This window comes from Gymnodraco acuticeps, unplaced genomic scaffold, assembly GCF_902827175.1.
Source record: "Gymnodraco acuticeps unplaced genomic scaffold, fGymAcu1.1, whole genome shotgun sequence".
NCBI classification, from domain to species: domain Eukaryota; kingdom Metazoa; phylum Chordata; class Actinopteri; order Perciformes; family Bathydraconidae; genus Gymnodraco; species Gymnodraco acuticeps.
The window spans coordinates 324,599-350,735 of record NW_022989900.1 but is presented as its reverse complement, the minus strand read 5'-3'; the positions used below and the strand labels follow the sequence as shown (position 1 = coordinate 350,735).

The 26,137-nt window shown below is 41.5% G+C and overlaps 1 protein-coding gene across 2 annotated transcripts in view; it reads left to right on the top strand.

Moving 5' to 3' along the window:
- The first annotated feature begins 4,287 nt into the window (after nucleotides 1-4,287).
- st6galnac2 (ST6 (alpha-N-acetyl-neuraminyl-2,3-beta-galactosyl-1,3)-N-acetylgalactosaminide alpha-2,6-sialyltransferase 2) overlaps nucleotides 4,288-26,137 on the top strand; it is a 28,742-nt gene continuing 6,892 nt past the window's right edge. Inside the window, exons 1-4 of one of the 2 annotated variants that reach the window (XM_034206620.1) lie at nucleotides 4,288-4,976; nucleotides 5,323-5,401; nucleotides 6,070-6,238; nucleotides 8,751-8,904. In XM_034206620.1, coding sequence (XP_034062511.1) covers nucleotides 4,885-4,976; nucleotides 5,323-5,401; nucleotides 6,070-6,238; nucleotides 8,751-8,904 — 494 coding nt within the window. In that variant the 5' untranslated portion in view covers nucleotides 4,288-4,884. The remainder of the gene's footprint in view (nucleotides 4,977-5,322; nucleotides 5,402-6,069; nucleotides 6,239-8,750; nucleotides 8,905-26,137) is intronic. The other variant, XM_034206629.1, reaches the window with a different exon arrangement.

Sequence of the window (26,137 nt, the reverse complement as noted above, 5' to 3'; positions counted from 1 at the left end):
ACAGCGCCAATGCCCACATCGCTGGCATCTGTGTCCAGTATCATGCTGCCTTGGTCGAGTGGATAACCCAAAACTGGTGCTGTGGTTAGCAGACGCTTGAGCTCGTTGAATGATTCCTGGCATTCTTCACTCCAGTGAAAACGGGCATACTTCTTTGTCAGGGCGTGGAGAGGCTCAGCCACGGAGGCAAAGTCTTTAACGAACCGCCTGTAGTATGATGCAAGGCCGATGAACTGGCGGACTTCTTGGACTGATGTAGGCGCCGGCCACTCCTGCACCTTCTGAACTTTGCTGGGGTCAGTAGCCACACCATCCTCAGAGACAATGTGGCCCAGGTAGGCCACCTGGCGGTGAAAGAGACAGCATTTTGCAGGCTTGAGTTTCAGGTTAGCCTGTTGGAGGCGGTCGAAAACCTGGCTCAGTCGTTGCAGCATCTCTGGCACATCTCTGCCCAGCACGATGATGTCGTCCAGGTAGACGAGGCAGGTCTCCCACTGCATGCCGGTCAACACGCGGTCCATCAGGCGCTGAAAGGTCGCGGGGGCGTTGCACAATCCGAAGGGCATGACATTCCACTCAAACAGTCCATTTCTTGTGCAGAAGGCAGATGCTTTGCGTGCTCTGGGGGTCAGCTCGACCTGCCAATAGCCAGAGGCGAGGTCCAGCGTGCTGAACCATTTGGCATTGGAGAGGGTGTCTAGTGTGTCTTGGATGCGGGGTAGTGGATACGCATCTTTAATAGTGCTGTCATTTAGGGCTCTATAGTCTATGCAAAGGCGGTAGGTGCCGTCCTTTTTGCGCACCATAACTATAGGTGACGCCCAGCTGCTGTTACTGCAGCGGGCCAGTCCTACCTCCAGGCTCTGTTGCATCTGCTGGTTGGCACTTTCTTGCTTCTCTGAGGCCATACGACGTGGCGTTTGCTTGACTGGGGCACCTGGCCTGGTTAGGATGTCATGCTGCACCAGGCTAGTGCGGCCGAGGTCATCAGGGCCAGTAGAGAACACACTGCCATATGTGTGCAGTAACTTTGCAAGCTGGGGCTGCTCTTCAGCTTTCAGCTCAGTAGAGCTCTGGGCGTAGAGCTGTTGCAGGTGCTTTGGGACCGTGGGACCAATGACAGTCTGCCCCGGCTGATCTGTAGTGGCTGCAGGCTGTACAGCTTCGACAGGTTGAAGAACAGCTGCGATGGCCCCCTCCTTGATGGTTACGGGAGCGTTTCCTGGATTGAAGATGCGGAGGGGCACAGTTCCAGAGTGCTGAGTTTCTACAAGGGCTCGGGCTACCAGCAGTCTGTGTTTTTCAACGAAACCCTTGGTGGGGCTAAGCATTACTTCCCCTTTAGCTTGTCCTTTATAATGTGTGTAGCCTGGCATCATGTACTCCTGCCCAGGCTCCACTACAACAGTCCGGGATACTCTCACTGCACGTGATGGTGGCTTGCTTCGTGGCTTGAAGAATGGGACCTCTTCACCAAACAGAACCATACAATTGGTAACATAGTCAAGACGTGCTTTGGATTGGACCAGGAATGGATGGCCTAGCAGGGCTTCATCTGAAGCTATGTCAGCAACCAGGAAGTGTATGCTAACTTGGCGTCGGTTTATCTGGACAGGGAAGTTAGCCTCACCGAGCACAGGTATGCCACCCGGACCGATACCAACAACGGACGTAACAACTGATTGCTGGAGAGGAGGCCGGACCTCTGGGTGAATAGCTTCGTACTGATGCAGAGCCAACACACTTTTCCGTGCACCACTGTCCAAAACAGCACACACTTCCAGTTCATTTATAAGCATGAGAATACTCATTTCTTGATTTTGTGTTTTAAGGTGAAGCACAGTGGGGTCAGTGATTTCAGGAAATGCTGAATAAACTTGGGCTCTTGTTGTTTTCTTTGGTGAGGGGCAATTTATCTTCATGTGACCAAATCCTGAACAGTTATGACAACGAATCTCCTCCCAGTTAATGTCTTTATGGCCTTTTTGTTTGCTGGGTGTGAATTTTGGGTTGGAGAAGGTGTGTTGGGGATATGGGCTGGAGTTAGCAGGCTCAGGCTTCCATCTGGGTCCTGGGGGTGTGGCTGCAGTCTCAATCGGCTCCTCCTCTGCTCTTTCCCTGATGACAGCAGCACGGGGCCTCCGTTCAGTGATGTTGTGTGCCCCTGGGTGCATGCGGCTAGTGATATAAAGCGCAGTCTGCTTGGTGGTTTCATGGCGGCGGGCAATGTCATAGGCTTGGGCTAGTGTCTGAGGCCGCTGCTCCAACAGTTTTTGAACAATTTCTGCATCTCCCAGAGCATTAGTGAAAACTTCAACGCTTATCATGTCTTGCTCAGTCTCATTCCTGTTACTGTAGGCGACAGTAGGGCTGGGTGATAAATCGATGTTATCGATTAACTCGAGTGTGTAGTTCACGTCGACTTGTTTAAATGAAAATCGGTTTTCTCTGCAACATCCGCCAACTTTTCCCTCTGGGCTCCCGTAGTTCGCCTCAGCCCTAACCCGCACAGTGCGCGCATTTACCAAATAGAGTGATACACATTACACAAACAACATGACAACGAGCAGGGAAGAAATTGTTCCAAAGAAAGGCACGGTGTCATCCGTTATTTGGAATTGGTTTGCGTTCGCGAGGTCAGATTTAGACCAGACAACACCCCGCTGCAAAGTATATTTGAAGTCTGTTGCTAGCAAAGGCAGCAGTACGGCAAATTTACTGCAGCACCTCAAACAAAAGCATCCTGCTGAATGGGAGAAATGTTCCGCGCAGCGGAATGAAAAAAGCCGCGGCACTACAAGCACAGCCGCCAAAATACAGTCTACCGTAACACAGACATTTTCAAACTGCATCCCATATGACAAGAATTTGGCCCGCTGGAAAGCCATTACAGATGCGGTCGGTATGTATATAGCAAAGGATATGGTGCCAATATAGCCTCCTGGGACCCAGCCCATTGAAAATGTCCACTGTAGTGGACATTTTGTTAACATGCATCTCCTTTTACTCTTTTGAGCTACTCTATCAATCCCTGATGTACTGTACAGAAGACATCCTGGTCTTTCCAGTGATATGTCATTGGTTAAAATTGGAACAATTACTTTGTCATCTGCATATGAATTGGGGGGGGGGGGGGAGAAAATCGATTTAAATCGTAAATCGGATTTTTTGTGAAAAAATCGGGGATTTCTTTTTTTGGCCATATCGCCCAGCCCTAGGCTACAGACACTTTCCCATAAATGTCATCCCTCAAAACATGAAGAGCCTCACCCGTTTTGCGGACACGCTGTCTTAATTCAATAGCCACTGCTGCTGCATTCTCTGAAGAGGGGCCGTATGCAGTCTCTAGTTCCTCCAGCAGGTGGCGGTAGTCCCACTGTGAAGACCTGGGATTTCTATGGACAATTGCCGCTGCTGCACCCACAAGGCAAAACTTCAATTGGATAGCCATAGTCTTTTCTGACCAACAATTAGCTTTAGCGCAGCTCTCAAACCTGTGCAGGAACTCTTTCCAAGGTGTTGTGCCATACTGACCAGGGCGCAGTATTGGGACTCTTTCTCTCTGTTCGCAGTCCTCCTCACCCTCTGAAGAATCCTGGCAGTGTGCACGGCGAGGCTGGCGTGCACGTGATTTTGGCCATTCATATTTGGGGGAATGGCACTTTAATTGCATAGTCTGACTATGCTCTTCTTCTGGTGACAGCCTATAGCATGGAGGATAAGGGACTGGCGTGCTATGTATGAATTCTCCCCTATATTCAGGGGTAAAGGGGTTTGAAACAGTAGCAGCCATACACGTGTCCTGCACCCTTGATGGCGTGGCATGAGCTTGGGGTCGCATGGGCCTCGGCCTTGTATTTCACAGTCTTGAACAAAAGGGTTTGTGCTTGAAAACCTCGGCCGACTGGGCTCATTGTCACATATGAAACGTCCAAACATGTGGTCGTGGCGTGGTCGCCAATGTTGAACTTTCCTGTCGGCTCCCAGACCGTGGTCGAGGAAACAGGGGGGGGTGACTCTCTGTCGTCTCCCAGGGCAGAAGCAACACGCTTCGGATTCAATAACCCACTTTATGAAATCACTGGAGAGGCGAGCCCGTCTTGGGAGGTCTTTGTATTTATATAGTTCTTCCGTTTCACAAGATACTACATCACAGACCTATGCTTTTTCCTGCTGCCTCGTTTCATTTCCAGAAAACATATCTACCGCTCGCTCACTCTCGCTCTACCATACCCACTCACACATGCACGCGCCACACCCCTCTCTTAAAGGGGTAGCGATCTCACTCTTCATGACCCTAATGTCATAACACATTGATAAAAATAGGACATATGGATAGCAGATTAGGATCTTTTTTGATGATATGATCTGAGTTCATATTCAACTTCTGGTTATATCTAGAAACACTCATTTTAATTTTAAATTGTATATTAAATTATAATAAATATCTTAAAAAGAGGATTTAATTCACGATTCTGCACAATTTGAGACTCTCACACAAAAAAAACAATGGACTTATATTTTCAAATGTTACTAAAGAATGTTTTGGGAATTATTTTTTTTGTAATGTGACAACTTTTAAAAGATGTATCCTTAAATGTTTACAATAATGGAATTCACTTTTGTACAAGACAATATATCTCTTTAATTAAAAAGGGACTGACCTCTAAGACGTCCTAGCCCCGCCCCCAAGGTGACGTCACATCACACTGGTGGGCTGATCCAGGAAGTGAAGAAAAACTGTTTTTACATGCTGAGGTGAAGCTTGCAGTTTACAGACAGATCCCCTTGTCATTAAAAATGGACTTCAGCCTCTCCTGAATCGAATGCACCTGACTGCAACACCATGACGAAGAAGAACAAGAACAACAATTAAGTAGAAGAATGAGAGGCTCCATGAAGTATATATTCTTCCTTTCAGGGACTTTATGTTTTATTATTTGTACCTTTTTATATTCTCAACAACACAGCAACAGGTAAGAGTTTATTAAGGTAATAAACTATGCAACTATTTTAAAAGTATAACAACATTTAGCAAAGGAAAATAAATAATAGGTAGAAAAAGTAAAATAAAACAATTTCACATTATTACAATAATGTGAGTCAAAAGCCTTTTACAAGAAGATGATTACTTAATAATACAAGTAAAACCTTGCTTGAAATATTGAAAATGATTGACAGGCACAAAACATTTCTTATTTTATTTTTTACAATCTGCAAAAAAGAAAATATGTTTCCAATGTATTGCTCGAAAACAACTGTTTCTTTGGGACATAAAATAACCATTTTTATATTATTATTATTATGATCGTGTGTCTGAAGCATCGAGTGTCTAGATGAGAATCAGGTGGACTGGAGTCTTGTGTCAGCGAGTGGTCAAGAAGAAGAAGTAGAAGAACAAGTGAGTTATTGTTATCTTTTCTGCTGCAGGAGAGATTAGTAACTAATTACATTTACTCAAGTATACTCAAACAGTATTCATATCTTGTGCCCAAATACCAAACATATTATCAATACAATGAACTACAAGAAGCACAAGTATTTTGTATATTGCAGAGAAAAATATATTAGGCTTTACACACAACACAGGATGCCACAATGACTTAATGTGTGAAGAGAATATTTAAAGAATGATGACGCTTTCATTTGTTAAATTCTCAGAACATTGTACAAAGTTTTGTTGTGTTTTTTATGAATGAATAATTTGTGTTGTAAATAAATCAGAAAACTAATTAACATGTTTATTCAAGTTTCTCAAAGTCCAAGATGATGTCTTTACATTTGTTGTTTTGTCATTCCAAAGACAAACAATATTTACTTTGTAAAACAGCAAATACTGAAATCTCCATATTTTAGAAGTTTAAAACTATATTTTTTGAATAAATGAAAAATTACTTTAACCATTAATCGATAATCAATATATTTTGTGATTAATCTTTTGTCTGACTAATTGTTTAATTTTTGAAGCTCTAGAATGTATAATGCAATGAGTCATTATAAAGTGTAATATTCTCTGCAGTTTTAATGTGAGTTGACTGTATTTAAATGTATCTTTGCAATTTATTTCAGATAGAAGCAGCATGTTCTCTGAGGAAAGCTGTGAAGAACGATGTACTTCTCCGAGAGAAGTTCAGGTTCTCCATGTCAGTTCTCCAGTGGGCGCGGAGTTTAAAACCTGCCTGGGAACATCTGAGGAAGCGAAACCCTCCGTACGGCTGGAGGGGACTTCCTGTTGACGGTAAATTATGTTTGTCTAATCCATTTGGAGAATGTATCTTTATTTTGCTACGACTAATGGGAACAAATGCTAGATACAAACAGTGGCGTTTTTACATGTACAAAAGTGGTGGGGCACAACAAACTTAGATGTCTATATATAAGCTTCTGCAGTGAGGTTCATGGCTGGTGAGGCACTGGCACTGACTCTTCAGGTTTACAAATATTATATTTTGACCTAAATCAAAATATAATATTATTTTCAAAAGCTTTTTTTGTCTGATGCTTCGATTAATTTTAAACAGACAGTTCAACAAAAGGATACCCAAAAAATGTAATTGTATCATTTAAATATTGGATTGTTCTCTCTAGATCCCATTTTCAATAAAATGGTGGTCTTACCTTGACTTGAAGATGAAGTCCATGCTATCCTTCGGGACAAAAATCTCTTACTTTTTGTAAAAGTCCTCCTTATCTTCTTGTAGTTTCAAAAGTCTATCATAAATCTAATCGATAGATTTATGATTAGAAAATGATGAAGTAGGGTAGACAACAGACATGTGGATATTATCCGGCTGAACAAAACGTGCATTTATCTAACAGGTACGTTTCTCACAGATCTTATTTGGAGCTATTTTCTAAAATCCTATGGAGAAATCTCATTGCCTTTTTGTCGAGGGAAACAATGCGCAGCTTACTTCTGGGTTTTAGGATGCGTCACTGCACCTCTCTCATCTCCTCTTCACACACTACACTTTTCGCGGCACACGTACTTACAGCCAATCAGCTCTGAATTATGTGAGATGACGTATGGTGGGGATGGCAGCTCAGTGCCCCTATAGAGTGGCGAAGTCCCTCCCCTTCCGGTGGACCTCCATGGGACCTTATTTCGGAAAAATTATGTATTGAAGTCAATGGAGAGAGAAAGATTATCTTTCGATCCCGTTTGAATTGTGCCACGAATTAAACATATGATGTTTGTCAATTTAAAAGATAATTTTTCCAGTCAAAAAAAATAAAATGTGTCGTAAAACTGTGAAGTAACACATTTGTTTGTGTGAAACACTGAATGAACTACATCTCTGGTCTCCCAGAACAACACACGTCACCAAGATGGCCGTCACTACTGTCTTGCTAAACAAGGGATTGACTACCCTCGATATCACCACAATGAAACACGTCCAGAAGAATGTCATGCAAAGCTGCCTGCCTGCCTTCCTTTGATTCTCTCTGAACTGCCTGATCTTTTCAATGTTTAATGTCAACCATTTGTGCAGATAGCATGAAGTACAAAAGATCGCCGATGCTAATGTAGCGTTAGCGTTAGCATTTCTCCCCCGGGCTTAAATGGTGTATTATAGAATGATCACACCGGTGTGACAGTACTCTTCAAAGGGTTCACGAAATATGACTACTACTCTTACTGTTTAACATTTTGGGTTACTTAATGTTACTTCATGTTAAGGCTAATAAAAATGACAAGGCTAAGGCTGTAATGCTAACTAACGTGATGTTAGACGTAACTTGATCCAGCCACTCCTGGTCCTTTCATCAGACGGGAAGCGAAAGAACGAGCAAGACCCATTGCTGGTATGATAACAACCTGGTACTAAGCACACAGGCATCTTGTTAAAGTTATCTTATCTTAACTATCTCTTATATTTAGCGGAGGAAAACAATTGTGACATCAGTTATGACATCACTTACGCGACTCTGGGATTTGTAGTCTTTCTAGTTGCGTATTTTTCATAGTCTTATATTTCAACAGTTTTACGACAAACTGTGACTTTTTTGATTGATTGATTTTTTAAGATTGACAAACATCATATGTGTAATTCGTGGCACAATTCAAACGGGATCGAAAGATACGTTTTCTCTCTCCATTGACTTCAATACATAATTTTTCAAAATAAGGTCCCATGGACCGGAAGTAGATGAGCGTGACTTTGCCACTCTATGGTCATTATTTTTTTGCCACACACATTAAATTGAAAAATACTCTGAGCATGCGCAGTGTAGTTTTTACAGTCACCATTGACTTAGTTTTAGACAGTGAGAGGGAGGGGCATGATCGGGTTTTGTCCCACATGGCTCAAAACGTCTCAATAGGCACACACTGTAGACACTAATTAGAAGAACATAGACTAAAACAGCAATATACAGACGAATCAGATGATTAACCATGATCTTAAAATATATTTTATAGATTTTTTTTTGGTAATCATTATTTTTAATACTTTCTGCTGACACTAGGTGGGGGTCCCCTAATGACCACACTGGATACACATATAGCTGTGTTTGTAGATTTTTGTCTGAGTTAACCAAAAATGTGCATTTATACCTGATTTGCATATTTATACATGACACTTCAGAAAACTTGTAATACAAAAAGTAATTGCCTTAAAGTAAATAATCAACTGAAGAAGTCTCATTTGATATCTATTAGTTACATTTTGTACCCTATTCACCTAAGCGAAGTCTTATTAGCAGGACTTCACAGTTAAGGTATCTGAATTGTTCCTCCTCTCCTGCAGTTGTGGGCTCCACGCTCTCCCTCCTCAACAGCTCTCGTCTTTTCGAGCGAGGCTCACCTGGCAGGTGTGTTAGCTGCGCCGTGGTAGGAAACGGAGGAATTCTGCGAGGGTCCCAACAGGGCAGGAACATCGACAGCCATGACTTTGTCTTCAGGTGAGAGTGAAATCGTTGCTTTTCCACTTTATTACAGTTCATAGTATGTTGTTACGGTATATAATATAGATATTGTTTATTTTCTATCTTATTAGGCTAATGCTAAGATTTCTTAAAGGAAAGTCACAAAATGGCTTCCAAGAGTTATAAAATGACAAAATATAAACTACATTTTTAAAAGGAGACACACAATTACTGTAAAGAGTCAAAACATGACTACAGGGACAAACAACATGACACAAAATTACTACAAAATTACTACAAATAGACACTAAATGAACACACCAAGATGCAAAACGACCATAAAAATAAGCAAGATGACTTCAAAGCAACCCGGTATCACGGCAAGACGTGAACATGCTGGGAGACGTGAAGATGTCACGATTTCGTCCCTTCAAATGTGACAGTTACACGGTATTGTTAACCCATGTTAACCAGTGGAGATATACCCGGAAATGCCAAGCAAATGCTACCCCGACGGTCGGTTGTTATTGTCAATATTAATATAATAATGATTTATTTTTTAATAGTCACACTCAATTACGCCAATTTTCTTGTTGCCCCAGCTGGTCGACACCTCTTTTAGCAGAAACAAAGGCTACATTAATGTATTAAATCGATGTTAATCCATGTGTGTGGATGTGGAATTAACGGACGTGACGTTGTGCGATTGCGTTGCCAGGCAACAGCTGCGGTTCATGTTCATTTACAAACTCTCCAACTACAACCGTAGTTATATTTAAAAACATGTTAGAAGGCCTCACGAAATACTTTAATGCAAATTAAAATGTCAATATGAAGGAATGTGTGTATAACAAAATACATCCGTCATAAACTAAACCGGAAACAGACGTAGGCAAGATCCTTAGCTCGATGATTGGATGGTTTAGCCGCAATGCATGCTGGGATTTGGTGTTTATGTAATGTGAAATCTGAAAACGTTTTTTTAAAATAAAATAATACTTTATTCCGAGTGTGCTTGCTTTTCTCTTTGAAAGTCATCATATAACGGCATTGTAATACACGGTTCGGCTGCATTACATATTACATATCTGCCGTAGTTCTGTATTTATAGAGCCCTGATGAGAAGACTTCTAGACAAACAGGAAAAACTGCCGCCAAAACTGAAAACGTGACGTGGATCATAAATATATAAGCAATTAAACAGCATCTTACATTTATTTTCACACAATATGTCTCCTTGCAGTATCAACACTAATTCGGCTGACTTTTATATTTGATCCAATTGGTAGATAGGCTGTATTTACACCATAACGGTGCACAGCTGATAGAAAGGGACACCTGGTGGTTAAAGCACGTTATTGCATTTTATTATTTGTATTATTAGATATTAATAGGAGGATGTGCAAAACAGACAAACTAATAAGGCTTAATTTAAACATTAAAGAATACTTAAGGTTAAGGTCTTCTTTTGAATAAGAAAAAAGCTTTGGGGGTATAGAAGAAGAATATGGAGGGATGAAACCCTCTTTAATGGTCACACATGCAGAGCACACAGCACACACAGTGACATTTGTATCTACAGATAAATATTAAGCCTGACAAAGTACTTAGCGTCTAATATATTGCTTTCCTGCAATGTTAACTATGTTTAAGCACTTATTTTAACTGATATTATATATATGTATTATACTCTTATAAGATGTATGTAGATAGTATAATAAATGTGCAGAATGACAGTTTAATGTTGGAGGTATATACACACATTGATAGATGTCTTGTAATGCACTGTTGAGGAACCTGTGACCCAAGTTTTCATTCATTGCATAACTACACCGTAGTTGTGTATAATATATGTCAATAAACCTTAGCTTAGAACATCTTGAAATCTTGAAAGGGATGTGCAAAAATAGTAATTATATACAGTCTTTAATGAACTATTAGTAGAGAATAACGAGTAATGAATATACTTTATAGCAGTGGTTCCCAAACTTTTTGTGCCCAAGGCACACCAAAGGACAAGTAAAAATCTCAAGGCACACCTATTGTGCAAAATAGCCCTTATAACACGTGTTATCACTCATATCATGTAAAATATCTGTAAATGTGCATAATTATTTACTAATGCCAAATAAAATATGACAAAGACAACTATATTACTCATGAAATATCTATTAACGAAATATTTCAGAAATTAATTTGAAACTTTATCAAATTAGGCTTCATCAAAGCAGCAACACACTCATTTAAACCAGACAGGTCACAACATTACAAATGAGGCAAAGGAAACTCAGCAGAAATTCAGCACAGAGAACTGTCAATGCAAGGAAGCTGCATTGTCCATGGTCCTGAACTACAAATTATAAATGTAACATTTCAGCAATCAGCATTGAAACATGTGCTATTGTAAATATTTTGCCGACTTACAAATTAGTGAGATACATGTGCCTGTCGGGGCACGCAGAATTTTTTAATCCTTGGTGGCACTGAGGAGAGGGCCACTCGCAAGTCCTGTTCAACAGAGAGCCGTGACCTCCTGTTGTTCTTCATGTAAATCAGAGTAGAGAACGCCAACTCCAGAGATGGGGTCGTTACTAAAAAAATGTAATATATTACATATTACTTAAAAAAAAAGAGCAATATATTACACTACTTCGTTACTATCTACATAAAGTAACTCGTTACTTTACTCGCCGAGCACGTACGAACTGCGCATGCGTGAGTGGCAATAACTTTCCTTACCAGCAGGCGGCGGTAGTGTGTATTTGTCATTCAAAACAGGCAACAACCGGAAGACAGAGAAGAAGAACAGACTACGTGATATAAACAAACAACAAATAGCATGTGCGTTAGCTTCACCTTAGCATGTGTTCTTTGCAGGTGCTTGTTGAGGTTTGACGTGGTGTTTACAGCAGTGGATAACAGCTTCTGGCCTGGACACAGTTTGCAGCTCACCGTCACATTCCTGTCTATTCTTCGGACGAACTCAAAATAATGGGCATACCTCCACCCCTCGAAAGTTATCGCTGACTCAGCCATGTTTATGCAGCACTGCACGTGGAGATGTGGACGAACAAGTCGCACAGATTACGTACATATAAACCTACAAAGTACTGATATAGTAAATTAAAACATAATTATTTTTGTGTAGTTGTATATTGCAATAATAACGTATGGTTGTCACAAAATCCCACGGCACACCCGGACTTGCCTCACGGCACACCGTTTGGGAACCCCTGCTTTATAGGGATCCTATTAATATCTCATAATAAAAATAATGAAATTCAATAACATGCTTTGATTGATTGATTGATTGATTGAAAAGTGTATTAACAGCTTGTATATTGGGTACAGTACAGTACAGCTCAAAACATACAATTGTTAAGGGGATGCAGACCAGAGAAAGACTTTCGTCTTGTTTACATCAGGGTCCCCCATTTCCAATTCATCATGTCATTTAAGACATATAAGACATATTTGACATACAGATGGCTTATTTACAATTTACATACAGGTGGTTTTTTACATACAGATTGCTTATTTACAATTTTCATTTTAGATTTTGTTCTAATACATCCTAACCGGACATTTAAGACATACCAAGTCTACAGATATACAGTTAGTAACAGAGTCTAAAATGCGAGTATATACATAGATGGGGGGGGGGGGTGTTGAGAGTTTTCATAGTATGTTTAATACTTAAAACGAAAGTTAGTTATAATCAAATATAATCAATTATATTCTTGTATAACCCACAATGAAAATACTTCATATTTTAGGTTTTTCTATAGTTACAGTATAAACAAAACCAAGTGGTTTGTTAAGTTGAGTGTAAGGCCTATAAGAGATATGGGTGTCTCTGATAAGAGTGTAGGCCGTTTTTTCCCTCTCCTCTGACAGCAGTTCACAGGGAGGGGGGCTCCTTACTGAAGGAGAAAAACATTGAGGCGTCAAAAAGTTGGTTATGATAGCCATAGAATATGTCTGTTCATGTCCTGTTTTCTACACAAACATGGGAAGGTGTGTCTTAGGCCATAGCCAATAGAAGATGTTGGTTGGGAATAGAGGAGGTGTTTGTTTTTTGGGGTTTCGATCCAGTTTTTTTTAGCATAAAGAGACTGGTTTTTTGAGAGAGCGCGAGAGAGGGGGGGGGAAACCCCTGGTATACTCTTTCCGGGTAGGCTCTGTCCTTCAGGGCTGGGTAAATGGCTCTCGGTAAGGTTATCCTGGAAGGCGTTATTAGTACGTACAGGAATCTTAGAACTAATAGCTTTATTTAGGCTATCCTGGAAGGCGTTATTAGTACGTACAGGAATCTTAGAACTAACAGCTTTATTTAGATCTATCCTGGAAGGCGTTAATAGGACGTACGGGAATCTTAGACCTAATAAGCTTTATTTAGATCTATCCTGGAAGGCGTTATTAGGACGTACGGGAATCTTAGACCTAATAGCTTTATTTAGGCTATCCTGGAAGGCGTTATTAGTACGTACAGGAATTTTATAACTAATGGTTTTAGTCAGATCTTGGATAGATGAGAAATATGAATTAAGGTTTTAGAAAAAAATATAACCCCAGCATGATATGTTGCATATGATTATAATGTGTTAAAAGGTAAAAACCCTGTATTAGTTTGGACCTATTTTTCTTCAAATAAACTGATCTCACCTGTTGGATTGGGACAACTAAAAGAAAATCTGTGCTCTCCTCTCCTGCTTAAAAGGTAAGACTGCACCCTGCCACACTCACACTTAGGTAGGAACACACTCCATTTACTGATATCAAAATCCTTCGGGATCCCTTAAACAGATTAAAAAAGAGTTGTCTGAATTGAAACAGCAGTTAATTGAACCTGGTTCTTCGGGGAGTTAATAGGGGTGAGATCTTGCTGACGTTGGTGGATCTGAGCCAAGCAGTAAACTTACACAGACTCAATAACTTCAGTCAGGTCAATTAGTAGGTCAGAGTAATTTACCGGAATAAATTATCAGGACCTCGCCGACTCTAAACATGGCGCCCAACGTGGGGCTCTGTGAAAAGTAATAGCCTACTTTTACAGAGTCAAAATACAAGAACCAAAACGACCTAGTGAAAAAAGTCGATGAGTACAAATCAGCGAAATACAGGCTGAAAGTCTTGTTAAAATACCTACCCGAATCCTAGAATATATATTTTAACCTAAAAGTGTAGTAATTTAAGTTGATACTATTGCACTGGACTGAGGGTTATATTATATCGGATATTGCTGTCTGTTAAAGAAGCTAAAGTAGGTTCTTCTTCCCCTAGCCAAATTGAGAAGCCCCTGTGGTCCCTTTTAAATACAGGTTTGGTGGCTATAGTGAAGTCAGCCATAGGAGCACTGCTCGGTACCTGTCCAATTACTTTGAAACTTATAGGTAGGACTTGACAAAGAGCTGCGGTTTGAACTTTTGCGTTAAAACTAGGGCTGTCAAACGATTACAATTTTTAATCAGATTAATCACAGCTTTAAAATTAATTAATCATGATTAATCACCATTCGAACTATGTCCAAAATATGCCATTTATTTATGTATATTTTTGTAGGAATGGAAAGATAAATGAAAGAAGGCGGATATATCCATTTAACATACTATATTTAATTTAATAAACTATGTTTAATTTATGTTTAAATAAACTATGTTTAATTTAATAAACTATGTTTATTAAAAAAAAATTCTGCGTGTCAAAATGAAAGACAACCCACACACCTATCAATCATCAAACCGTGGGGTCTTAATTCATTACGTGTTGATTTCTATCAACGGGGGAGTACTTCAGGAAAGTCAACAGAGGGGGGGGGGGGGGGGGGGGGGGCGGCGGCTAGTGGAGTACTTCGTGACCACAGAGTGTGAACATTGTGATCAGCTGTTTTAGCGCAGTTCTCCTGTGAAGGGGGGGGGGGGGGAGGAGGAGTCTCCCTCCGCAGCCGGTTGGCGTAATTTTGGCACAATTCCGTTGTACAGACCGACGTTAACAGCAGCCCTGTCTGTGCACACGGAGACCGACTCTGTCGTCCGGTGATCTAACCGCCTTCTGGAAAAGCTTCACAAGTACGTCGGTACGCAAATGCGCTTTGTGACACAAGTGACGGTACGCATTTCAGATTACGCACATAACCTGCGTACCAGTTATGTGCACCCCGTACTACAGCAAAAGTATTCTCCGTCGGGACTTCCTGCAACAACACCACCCGTTATCAAAGATGTTCTATTGAGAAGACGATCACTACGTGACAAAAGTTTTCAAAACCGTGGCTGCTGAAATCAATCTTACTAACAGCTGTCTGTGCAATTTACTCCGCGCGAGTTGGCAGACTTTATTTCGCTTACTTTAACATCATTTTTCATGGTGGGGCTAAGCCATTTCTTGGTATGGGTGTAGCCTACCCCAGCCATACCCTGGCGCTGCCAATGGTGGCATGTATGGGGCGGGCCATTCTGCACATGCGTTAAAAAAATTAATTACCGCCGTTAACGCGATAATTTTGACAGCACTAGTTAAAACATAACGTGGGGAAGAGTTAATGGGAGATTTAATAAAGATAAACATAGGTCTAAAGGTACCTATGCTGTTGAAATAGCTCGAAGCTCGGTACATAACACTCTTAACTGAGGTATCCGCATGTACTAGCTGAATCCAGAAAGAGTAACCTAGAACCAAGTGACAGTATAGTCGGACTGATTCATCCGACGTGAGTAATAGCCTAGGAACTTGCATGTGTATAAAAGAGTGAACGTAAACCCTTAAATAAAAAAAAAAATGTAAAAAAAAAAAATGGCGGACAAGGTTAGAACGCAGTTTTTAATGACTCGGAGCCAACCACACAGGGGGGGATACACAGAAGCAAAATCCGGAGCTTCTGCCCGCCCTGGTCAGCTTAGCCCAGACCCACGGGCGTACCGCGACCAAAATACGTTTCCTGTCAGACTACCGTTTGGACAGAGAGCAACAAGCAGGTGGTATAATGTCTGAGAAAAGCTCACAAATGCCATTTATGAGTATCTCATCTACTACTCCTAGAAGAAAACACATTGTTAGACATGATATTCAGGGAAAAGGAATGTTGGAAAAAAATAATGTCAAATATTGAAAATCCTAAAACTGGATCAACAAACCAGGTTAATGAACCCTGCTAATAGGAAGCTAAAACATGCAGGAGAAATAGCAGCAGCTCTGGCAAAGAGAATAGGTCCTAGCAAGCAAGCACAGAGTGATAATATGATAAGGACTATTAAACTGTCAGAAGGCAATGTGGTGATCAGATGATGTACTTTTAAGAAAAAACCTATGTGGGAACTATCAGCAGATATCAAGCCCCAACAATATCTTCAAAACTAATATGAGAAAGTTTTTTGCGAAGCTAAAGCTCAAATACTTTACCAAAATCAACTAAACTATTTGCTTTTGACCCCTTTTTGGGAATGGGATTTTCCGTTACACAACAGAAGACTCAATTCAAGCCTTAAATAACGCTTTAAAGACAAGGCAGGGAGAGTAAAATGTGGTGCTATTTTGCTCATGAATGGAGCTTACACTTTTGGAAAAAAATCTCCTCTTTTCTATGCTCCTGAGGTGCTGCAGAAACACGCAGCACACGGGGTCAAAGAAAGGCGTGACCTCTGGAGGGGAAGAAAATCTGAGCAGACCACGAAAGACCATTACAAGTTTTATGGCCTCAGCACAGAGGAAGATCTGGAGATTGTAAAGGAACTCTCCCAAAGCAGGCTACCCATCCCCCACCCCAGCACAAGGGGAAGAGTTCCTCTCACCAAAGAACAAATCAACTCTTAACCAAGTCAGATCTAAAATAGACATAGCTCCAGTTGTTAAGAAAAGAGGGAGATTCAAAAAATTATCTTAACACCAGAAAAAAAATCTCAATATCAAAAAACAAAAGAGTATGTTGTGATCCATTCTCAGAAACTAACAAAGCGAGATAAGAAGAAAGTTTGAGAAGTTCATCTAGCCACGAATGATTTAGGAGGAGGTGTGGAGATAAGGAACCAGGGTGATAGAAAATCTGTGTTATTCATGTCCATGACTTGATCAGGAACAGAGGAAGAATTCTCTCCTGAAGAGAAGCATCTTGCTCTTGCATTCAAATGTTATCCAGCCCTGAGGGAAATGTCTCAAGGTACCAAGATGTGCATATACACTCTTTATTTTTCAATATCTGAAGCTACTAAACAAACTGTTCAGGGAGCAGAAACAATGATGAGTAGAAGGAGAAAATGGAAGATGATGATGTCTGATCCAGATGTGGAGTGTAAAGGACCTCAGGAAGTAAGCCACGAAGGGAAATAATGACACCTTTACAGGAAACCGCTGCTCTAAAGTTAACACTGTTGACAGAGGGGAGTTTGCGAAAAGGTGACCAAGCAGCCACTTGGGCCTTTTAATAAAAACGAATTCAGGTGAAGTACTTTGCAAGCAAAGGGGTGCAATACCAGGTACAGCCTGCTGAGGAAAAGGCCATTTGTTGAGGGACTTCTTTTTGCTAAAAAAAGGTAAAATAACACACATCCATATTGTTACTGATAGTGATTATTGTTACAAAGCGGGTAAAGAAGAGCTTAATAATTGGGAACAAAGGCAGTTTACCAATGTGAAAGGTGAAGCGCTGACACATGCCCATCTATTGAGGGTCTTATTGCAGAGTTTAAGGCAGGCATGTAGAGTGGAATCATGTCCGTAGCCATACAGATAAAATCGAATTTGACTATCAGGGTAATAGAGAAGTTTTACCTTGCTTAAAGCACGGGACGAGTTAACCACCGGACTGCCATATTCCCTAGAATATGGAAAAAGGGTGGAAGCATTCACGTACCACCTGAAGAAGCTCCTTAGGTTGTGCGTGAATTACACAGCAGTTTAGGCCATGTGGGCCTATTTCAGATGAGAAAATATTGTCTCCACAATAAAATCCTCTTACCAAAACTGCGATTGCACTTACAACACACATGGTCAACATGTCTTCAATGTGTAGAGGTGGATGGGTTTAAGAAAGTTCATCCTGAGCATCTTAAAATAATAGAGGAAGAACCACTAACCATTTTTAGTGCTGACATAGCAGGTCCTTTTCTGACCTGCACTCCCAGTGGGAATAAGTATTTCCTTGTGACCTTTGATAATGGAGGGAGTCATAAACATGTTTATCCTCTGACCAGAGTAACTGGAACACAGTGTCTGCTAAAATGGCGGAACATATAAGTATTTGTTCCTAAAACTGAGAGAATAGGAATGGATAATGTCACTCACTTTAAAAATGAGAAAGTTTTGTCACCCTTGCAGGATAAAGGGAATCACACCTATCTGGTCTTTACCATATAAGTATCAGGCATTAGAGCAGCCAAAGAGTGGAGTATAAAAAACTGTAAAACAAATTGGGACATTCCAATCAATTTGACAAGGCTGAATATATTCCTATATGTATGGAAAAGCTACCTATGGGCAAGGGTCAGGTCATATCTAACTATCACACCTTTTCCGTTTAAGTTCAGAAATCGTGTATGGGTGACCAGAAAAGGGGCGAAGTCCAGAGAAGGGTTAGCTTAAAACTAAATCAGAAGGGTTGGATACAGTGAAGTCAATCTCTGGGAACTTAGTTTCACTCCAGAAGAGAGAACCGATTCACCCAGCCAACTGAGTTTAGAATCCAGATAGGAATATGACTGCGGCCTACCCATCCACTGTTGATGCTATCAGTCTCACATCACATGACATGTTTTGCACACACACGTGGCAGTTAATGTGCTTTCTTCCACAGGAGAGGATGGCTTTTTGTGGGATCTTCCCGCAATAAGTTAGAATTTGTCTTGGTAAATTCTGTACCAAGGGATATTTTATAGAGCAAAAGAGGAAATGGAAAATAACCTTTATATTATTTTTCTCATTGTTTTTTAACTTTACACTATTTAGTTTTCTTTTCAGTTATTTTAATTGTTATACGCTTACACCCTAAAAGAGTATTCATTTAAATTTGATTCTTTTTGCTGGTTTCCACACAGCATGGAGATGTAGGGCTGTCAGGTCGTTAAACTGATAAGAGTAAATTATGGCCCAGTGCTTTCTGCCGTTAGAGGCCAACTGAGTAAGAGGAGAAACAATCACCTTGCTGTATATAAAAATTCCAGAGCAATATGGAATACATGACCCCCTTGAGAAAACCCTTGGGGAAGTTTTTATTTTAACTGAAACAACTTTTTATGAATCAGAGAAATGATTTATACTTGATTTTAGCTATATTGTTGAGATTAATACCTCAGCAATCTACCAAGAGGATTTGAACCTGCCTAGCGGGGAAACTTCAGTCACAGTGCCTCAAGTGAAGCCAAGTCCTGGACCCAGGAAACCTGTGCAGCATGGATCAGCGGCTGAGTCACCTGTACCCCTGTGGAGGATGATGTTTCTTCCAGCTCTGTGGGACAGGCTGCATCTCTACCCGCTGAGCCACTCAGATCGCAGTGGATTTCCCAGAAAAGGATGACGACTACCTGATAACTGCATGGTCAGATATCAGACGCCAGGTAGCAACAACCCTACCTACCCCCTGCCACTGGTCCACTTCACCATCTCCAACCCGGCAACTTCGTGCTGGTCAAGGACTTCCGGAGAAAGAGCTGGAAATCCAACCGTTGGCAAGGTCCCTACCAGGTGCTCCTCATCACCCAGACAGCGGTCAAGGTCACCGAGAGAGCCACGTGGATCCATGTCAGCCACTGCAAGGTCGTAGTCACAGGCCAGGAGAGACGGTAGAAGAAGACGACAACAAGTGACGTGTCCTAGTCACCAACGGAAGACGACAACAAGTGACGTGCCAAGTCACCACCAGCACCACACTGGCACCACATACACCTAATCTCACACTGCACACACAGGATGTCATGAGCGAGTGCCAGCTAAGCTGTTTCATATGCCTCTGGTTCCTTGTTTGTGCTATCATTGTGTGGGGCCTCATTGACCTTATCACAAAGTCATGAGCGATTATTGACGAGGTCTAAAAAATCCATAAAAATGTCGACCGAGTTATCTGGCCTTTCGTTTGGAGATGTCGTCCATCGAAAAACTGCAACCCCTCCATGGTCAGGGTCAAGGATTTACATCAGATAGCAACATGGATTTAGGAGTCTACACTGGAACAACAGATGGGCCCCTCGCTCGAGAACATTCCAGTGAGGTACCATGTTTTTGGTGTTTTTCACACCAGGTTCATCAAAAGGTCGTCCTGATTACACATACTGAAGAACTTTTCATGATATTGATGCTTGGAGTTTTACGGATGTAATATGTATGTGTTTTTACGATTTTATCTGTTGCTATTTGATAACTTTGCATTTTAAAAAAGAGGGTGTTGAGATCTCCATATGAAGTGAATACTTAAAACGAAAGTTAATTATAAATCATATATGAAGTGAATACTTAAAATGAAAGTTAATTATAAATCATATATGATCAATCATATTCTTGTATAAACCCATAATGAGAATGCTTCTTGATGGTTTTTGAATATGTACGTAGGCTTACAATTTTATCTGTTGCTATTTGATAACTTTGCGTTTTGAAAAGAGGGTGTTGAGAGTTTTCATAGTATGTTTAATACTTAAAACGAAAGTTAGTTATAATCAATTATATTCTTGTATAACCCACAATGAAAATACTTCATATTTTAGGTTTTTCTATAGTTACAGTATAAACAAAACCAAGTGGTTTGTTAAGTTGAGTTTAAGGCCTATAAGAGTTATGGGTGTCTCTGATAAGAGAGTAGGCCGTTTTTTCCCTCTCCTCTGACAGCAGTTCACAGGGAGGGGGGCTCCTTACTGAAGGAGAAAAACATTGAGGCGTCAAAAAGTTGGTTATGATAGCCATAGAATATGTCTGTTCATGTCCTGTTTTCTACACAAACATGGGAAGGTGTGTCTTAGGCCATAGCCAATATAAGATGTTGGTTGGGAATAGAGGAGGTGTTTGTTTTTTGGGGTTTCGATCCGGTTTTTTTTAGCATAAAGAGACTGGTTTTTTGAGAGAGCGCGAGAGAGGGGGGGGAAACCCCTGGTATACTCTTTCCGGGTAGGCTCTGTCCTTCAAGGCTGGGTAAATGGCTCTCGGTAAGGTTATCCTGGAAGGCGTTATTAGTACGTACAGGAATCTTAGAACTAATAGCTTTATTTAGGCTATCCTGGAAGGCGTTATTAGTACGTACAGGAATCTTAGAACTAATAGCTTTATTTAGATCTATCCTGGAAGGCGTTAATAGGACGTACGGGAATCTTAGACCTAATAAGCTTTATTTAGATCTATCCTGGAAGGCGTTATTAGGACGTACGGGAATCTTATACCTAATAGCTTTATTTAGGCTATCCTGGAAGGCGTTATTAGTACGTACAGGAATTTTATAACTAATGGTTTTAGTCAGATCTTGGATAGATGAGAAATATGAATTAAGGTTTTAGAAAAAAATATAACCCCAGCATGATATGTTGCATATGATTATAATGTGTTAAAAGGTAAAAACCCTGTATTAGTTTGGACCTATTTTTCTTCAAATAAACTGATCTCACCTGTTGGATTGGGACAACTAAAAGAAAATCTGTGCTCTCCTCTCCTGCTTAAAAGGTAAGACTGCACCCTGCCACACTCACACTTAGGTAGGAACACACTCCATTTACTGATATCAAAATCCTTCGGGATCCCTTAAACAGATTAAAAAAGAGTTGTCTGAATTGAAACAGCAGTTAATTGAAACTGGTTCTTCGGGGAGTTAATAGGGGTGAGATCTTGCTGACGTTGGTGGATCTGAGCCAAGCAGTAAACTTACATAGACTCAATAACTTCGGTCAGGTCAATTAGTAGGTCAGAGTAATTTACCGGAATAAATTATCAGGACCTCGCCGACTCTAAACAGGGGGGAAGCTGTCCATTGTACGACAGGTTGAGATTTGTACCATTACCGGGGCCAGTTTTGCAATGCTCTCCCCCGAAGGTGCTCTTTAAGAGAGGTTTTGAAGGTAAGTATAGTTTTACTTTCCTTTACAGTTGTGGGAAGAGCGTTCCACCTTGATGTGGCATAATTGCAAAACGTGTATTTCCCCTTTTTTGTGCCAAATCTGGGTTTCACATGATTTGTGGAGCTCCCTCTGGTGTTATGATCATGGTATTCCTTGACCTTTGGGAAGAATTTTGACATGTACATGGGTACCATAGAGGTGTAGTGGATCTTGTAGACCAGGCCCATTGCAAGTAGCTGTACTCTGTCGTCTACTCTAAGCCATCCTAGGTTGTCAAAGTGGGCAGAGATGAGGTGGGTTCTAGATGAAAGGTCAAGCAGTAGTCTGACCAGTTTATTTTGCGATGTTTGAAGTTTTATTTGTAGTGCCTTGGAGGTGCTATGGTACCATGACGTGCAAGCATAGTCATTAGGGATGCACGATAATTATCGGTCCGATATTAGGAATTATGACGTCATCCCGATAAACCCGATACCAGTATTAATAGCCCCGATAATATACAATATATTTTTTGGGTAAAAAAAAAGAAAAAAATACTGTGGTGTGGGTGGATTGGGATGAGCGGCGCTTGTTTTTCACTCGGCTCCTCCCGTTTTGCCAGTACTGTGGTATTAGTGGTTTAGGAAGAGGGGAGTTCTTCACAAATCCAGCGCTCCCTAACTCATGCCCTGCTGTGACGTAAATGGTGTGCGGCCGTGAAGTAAACAAACATGTCGTCGGTGGTATGGGCGTTGGAGCTATGTGCAACTCAAGGCATATGCTCGAACCGGAGCTGCCTGGACGCTGCAATCATGTTGCGCACTATCCGTGCTGAGTGTGCTGACTTTTCGTACAATGTCCTACTGTCTGGCTTCCTGCATAAAGTCAAGTGCTCGGCGCAGTTGTGGCGAAATGTCGCCCCTCTGTTTTCATTTAAACAGCTCCTTATATCCGTTAGCGCAGCTAGCTAGCACCAGATGCTAACAACAATGCACGTAAGGTCTCTCTCTCGCTCGCTCGGGCCACACATACACACACCCTCCCGGTCCTCCAGATGGCCAGTCGGTGCCTGCCGGTGAGTGTGGAAGTGTGGTCTGCCACAAGCGGGCGGCAGGAGCGGGGCTGTCAGCATCAGCTTGTAGAATGTATTTAAAACTCGATGCGCTCTGAAACTACGGGGCGGCCAAGGAAAAAAAATACACATGCGTTAATCGCGTTAAAATAATTAGCGGCGTAAACATTTTTTTATTATCGGTTATCGGTATCGGTATCGGTCTTGAGAAGCAGGAAGTTATCGGTATCGGTATCGGTTTCAAAAAACCAATATCGTGCATCCCTAATAGTCATAGTACCCTTGAATGAGTGCTCCTGCCAGAGTTTTCAGGGTGTTTTTGTTTACCAGAGAGGAGATCCGGTATAGGAATCTAGTTCTTTGATTGACTTTTTTTATTACATTGGATGCCATTTTGTCACAGGAGAGGTTTGCCTCAAAAATAGATCCTAGGTATGTAATTTCCTTCTTACTTGTGACAATAATGTCACCCACTGCAACTGAGAAGTCGACGGATTTGCTGAGATTATGTTTCGAACCGAAGAGAATGGACTCTGTTTTACCCAGGTGTAATGATAATTTATTATCGGCGAGCCAGGTGCAGATTCTGCCGAGCTCGGAGCTGAGGGTTTTTTCAACCTACAATCTGCTCCTGTCAGAGACCAGCAGGGCTGAGTCGTCCGCGAACAGGAACAAGTTGCAGTCACATGCTGATGACATGTCATTTGCATAAATTAGGAACAGTAACGGACCTAATATGCTTCCTTGTGGAACACCACAGCTCACTGGGAGGGGGGGGACAGAGTACCGTTTACCTCCACCATCTGTTCTCTCCCCTCCAGGTACGATTGCATCCAGCTCACCGATAGTTTATCAAAACCAATTGCTTTTAGCTTGTCAATCAGAATGGGGTGATTGACAGTGTCGAAAGCCTTTTGTAGGTCCAGCATCGCAGTATTTGCCCTCGTCCACCTCTTGTTTGATGTGGTCGCTCAAATAAAGAAGGCATGTGTCAGTGGAGTGGGATGTTCTAAAGCCAGATTGAAATTCATAGATTAGTTTCTTTTCCGCAAGGTACTTTTCGACCTGTTCATATACTATTTTTTCCATTACTTTCGAGATGGAGGTAAGTATAGAAACAGGGCGGTAGTTGCCTGGGTCCAATTTGCTGCCCTTTTTGTGCAGGGGGGTTACTCTTGCCATTTTGAAGTCTTTGGGTACTTTTCCCTGTTTTATGGAGAGGTTAATTATGTGAGCTATGACTGGTGAGATGGCGGTTGCTGTGTCTCTGAGGAATTTGGAGGGGATATTGTTGTGGCCAGTGGCCTTGTTAGGTTGGAGGGCGCTCAGTTTAATGAGTACCTCTGCTGTTGTTACCCTTGCTAGACTGAAATCATCTTTGCGTACCCCTAGGTTTTTGTAGTAGGTCATGATGTGATCTACTCCAAAAAGCCCTGAGTGGGAGGGTAATTTATTTACAATAGTTGTGGCTATGTTTGTGAAAAAAATGTTCAAGTACTTGGCCACATCCAGTTTGTCTGTGATGAGCCTGTTATCTGTCTTTATGTTTAAGTTCGAAAATCTCGTTTTGAGTTTTTTACTGCAACCAAGCTGATTATTGAGTAATTTCCAAAGTTCCCGGGGTTTATTTTAGTTTTCCTCAGTTTTGACATTGATGAAATTCTTTTTGGCAGTTTTGATCATGGAGCTTACGTCATTTCTTAGTCTGTTTCTTTCAATTTTGAGTTCAGTCACGTGGGCCTGGAGTTCACTGCTCGTGCTTTTGGAAAGCATTGACTGACTTTTATAAAACTCAGAGCATTTTTTGTCTCTGGTGTTCATGGCGGTCAGTATGCCGGAGTGCATCCACGGCTCAGCGCGATTTTTTACCCTGGTTGTTCTTAGGGGGGCCAAATCATTGAGTATTGCAGAGAATTTGTTTTTGAAACCAAGCCATGTTTCTTCAACTTGTGTACCACTGAGCTCATCTGACCAGTCCAGGCTCTCCAGTTCTAGGTTAAAGGCCTCGCTAGAGTAGTTTTTGAGGTCTCTAGATATGACTGTTTTGTGACAGCCGGCCTTTTGTTTTAGCTTTTTGCGGGTACAGAATATCATATAATGATCACTTAAACCGCATGCTATAACCCCTTTACTGGAGATCCTGGACCTGTCAGAGGTCAGAATGAGATCAATGGTAGTTTGTGTTGTTTCACATACCCGGGTGGGTTGGGTGATTAGCTGGCTGAAGCCGTGCAGATCACAAATCCTACTGAAGGACTTGAAGACGGACGTGTCTTTACGTTGCATATCCGTGTTCCAGTCTCCAATAATAATTGTCTCTACATCCCCCACATCAGCCAAACATCCATCTAATGTATCATAAAAGTCACTCTGTTCCGGTGGTCTATAGATTGTCCCGACTATTAAAGATTTAGCATTGTCAAAAAGAATTTCAACCCACACAGATTCAATATTTTCATGATGCAGGTCAGTACGGTTTTTGAAATTGGTGTCTTTATGTATGTACATGCAGACACCACCTCCATTCACGTTCCTGTCCCTTCTCACTACAAGATAATCTTCAATTTCAATCTCTGAATCTGTAATGGAATTGTCCAATTTGGTCTCAGAAAAGCATAATATGCTTGCCTTACTGTTCATGAATAGCTGCCTGAGTTCAGCCAGTTTGTGTCTCAGGCTGTTAGTGTTCAGATGAAAAATATGTAGTCCATTTTTGTTGCTTAAATGCACAATGTCGTCAGCTTGCAGATATTTGTCTTTGTCCGTTACAGCAACCGGCTTGCGGCCTGCCGTGGTGTTTGGAGCGGTGGGGTGGTGGGGGGGAGGGAGGCTCCGTTGTAGCTTTAGCCGTTGATATGCTAGCAGGGTGGCTAACAACATGGCGGATATTTGTTCCCTCGGATCTCGGTTCTCTTCCTCTCGTCACTGCCTCATGCATGTCTGTCTGCCGAGGCGTCCCCGGGGGAATGTCGAAGTCTCCGTTGATTCCTCGGTCTCCGCTGTCTCCACGGTCTCTGTTGTCGTCGCGTAGTTGTTGCTGCAGCGGAAGAGATGCTAGTTGTGATGCTAGTTGTGATGCTAGTTGTGATGCTAGCTCCTCGAGCCTGCAGGACTGGCTTCTTGTCTGCACCGGGCCCGGATTCAGATGGATGTCTCCCGCTAACAATAAGACCAAGACGATCATACTTCTTCGGTC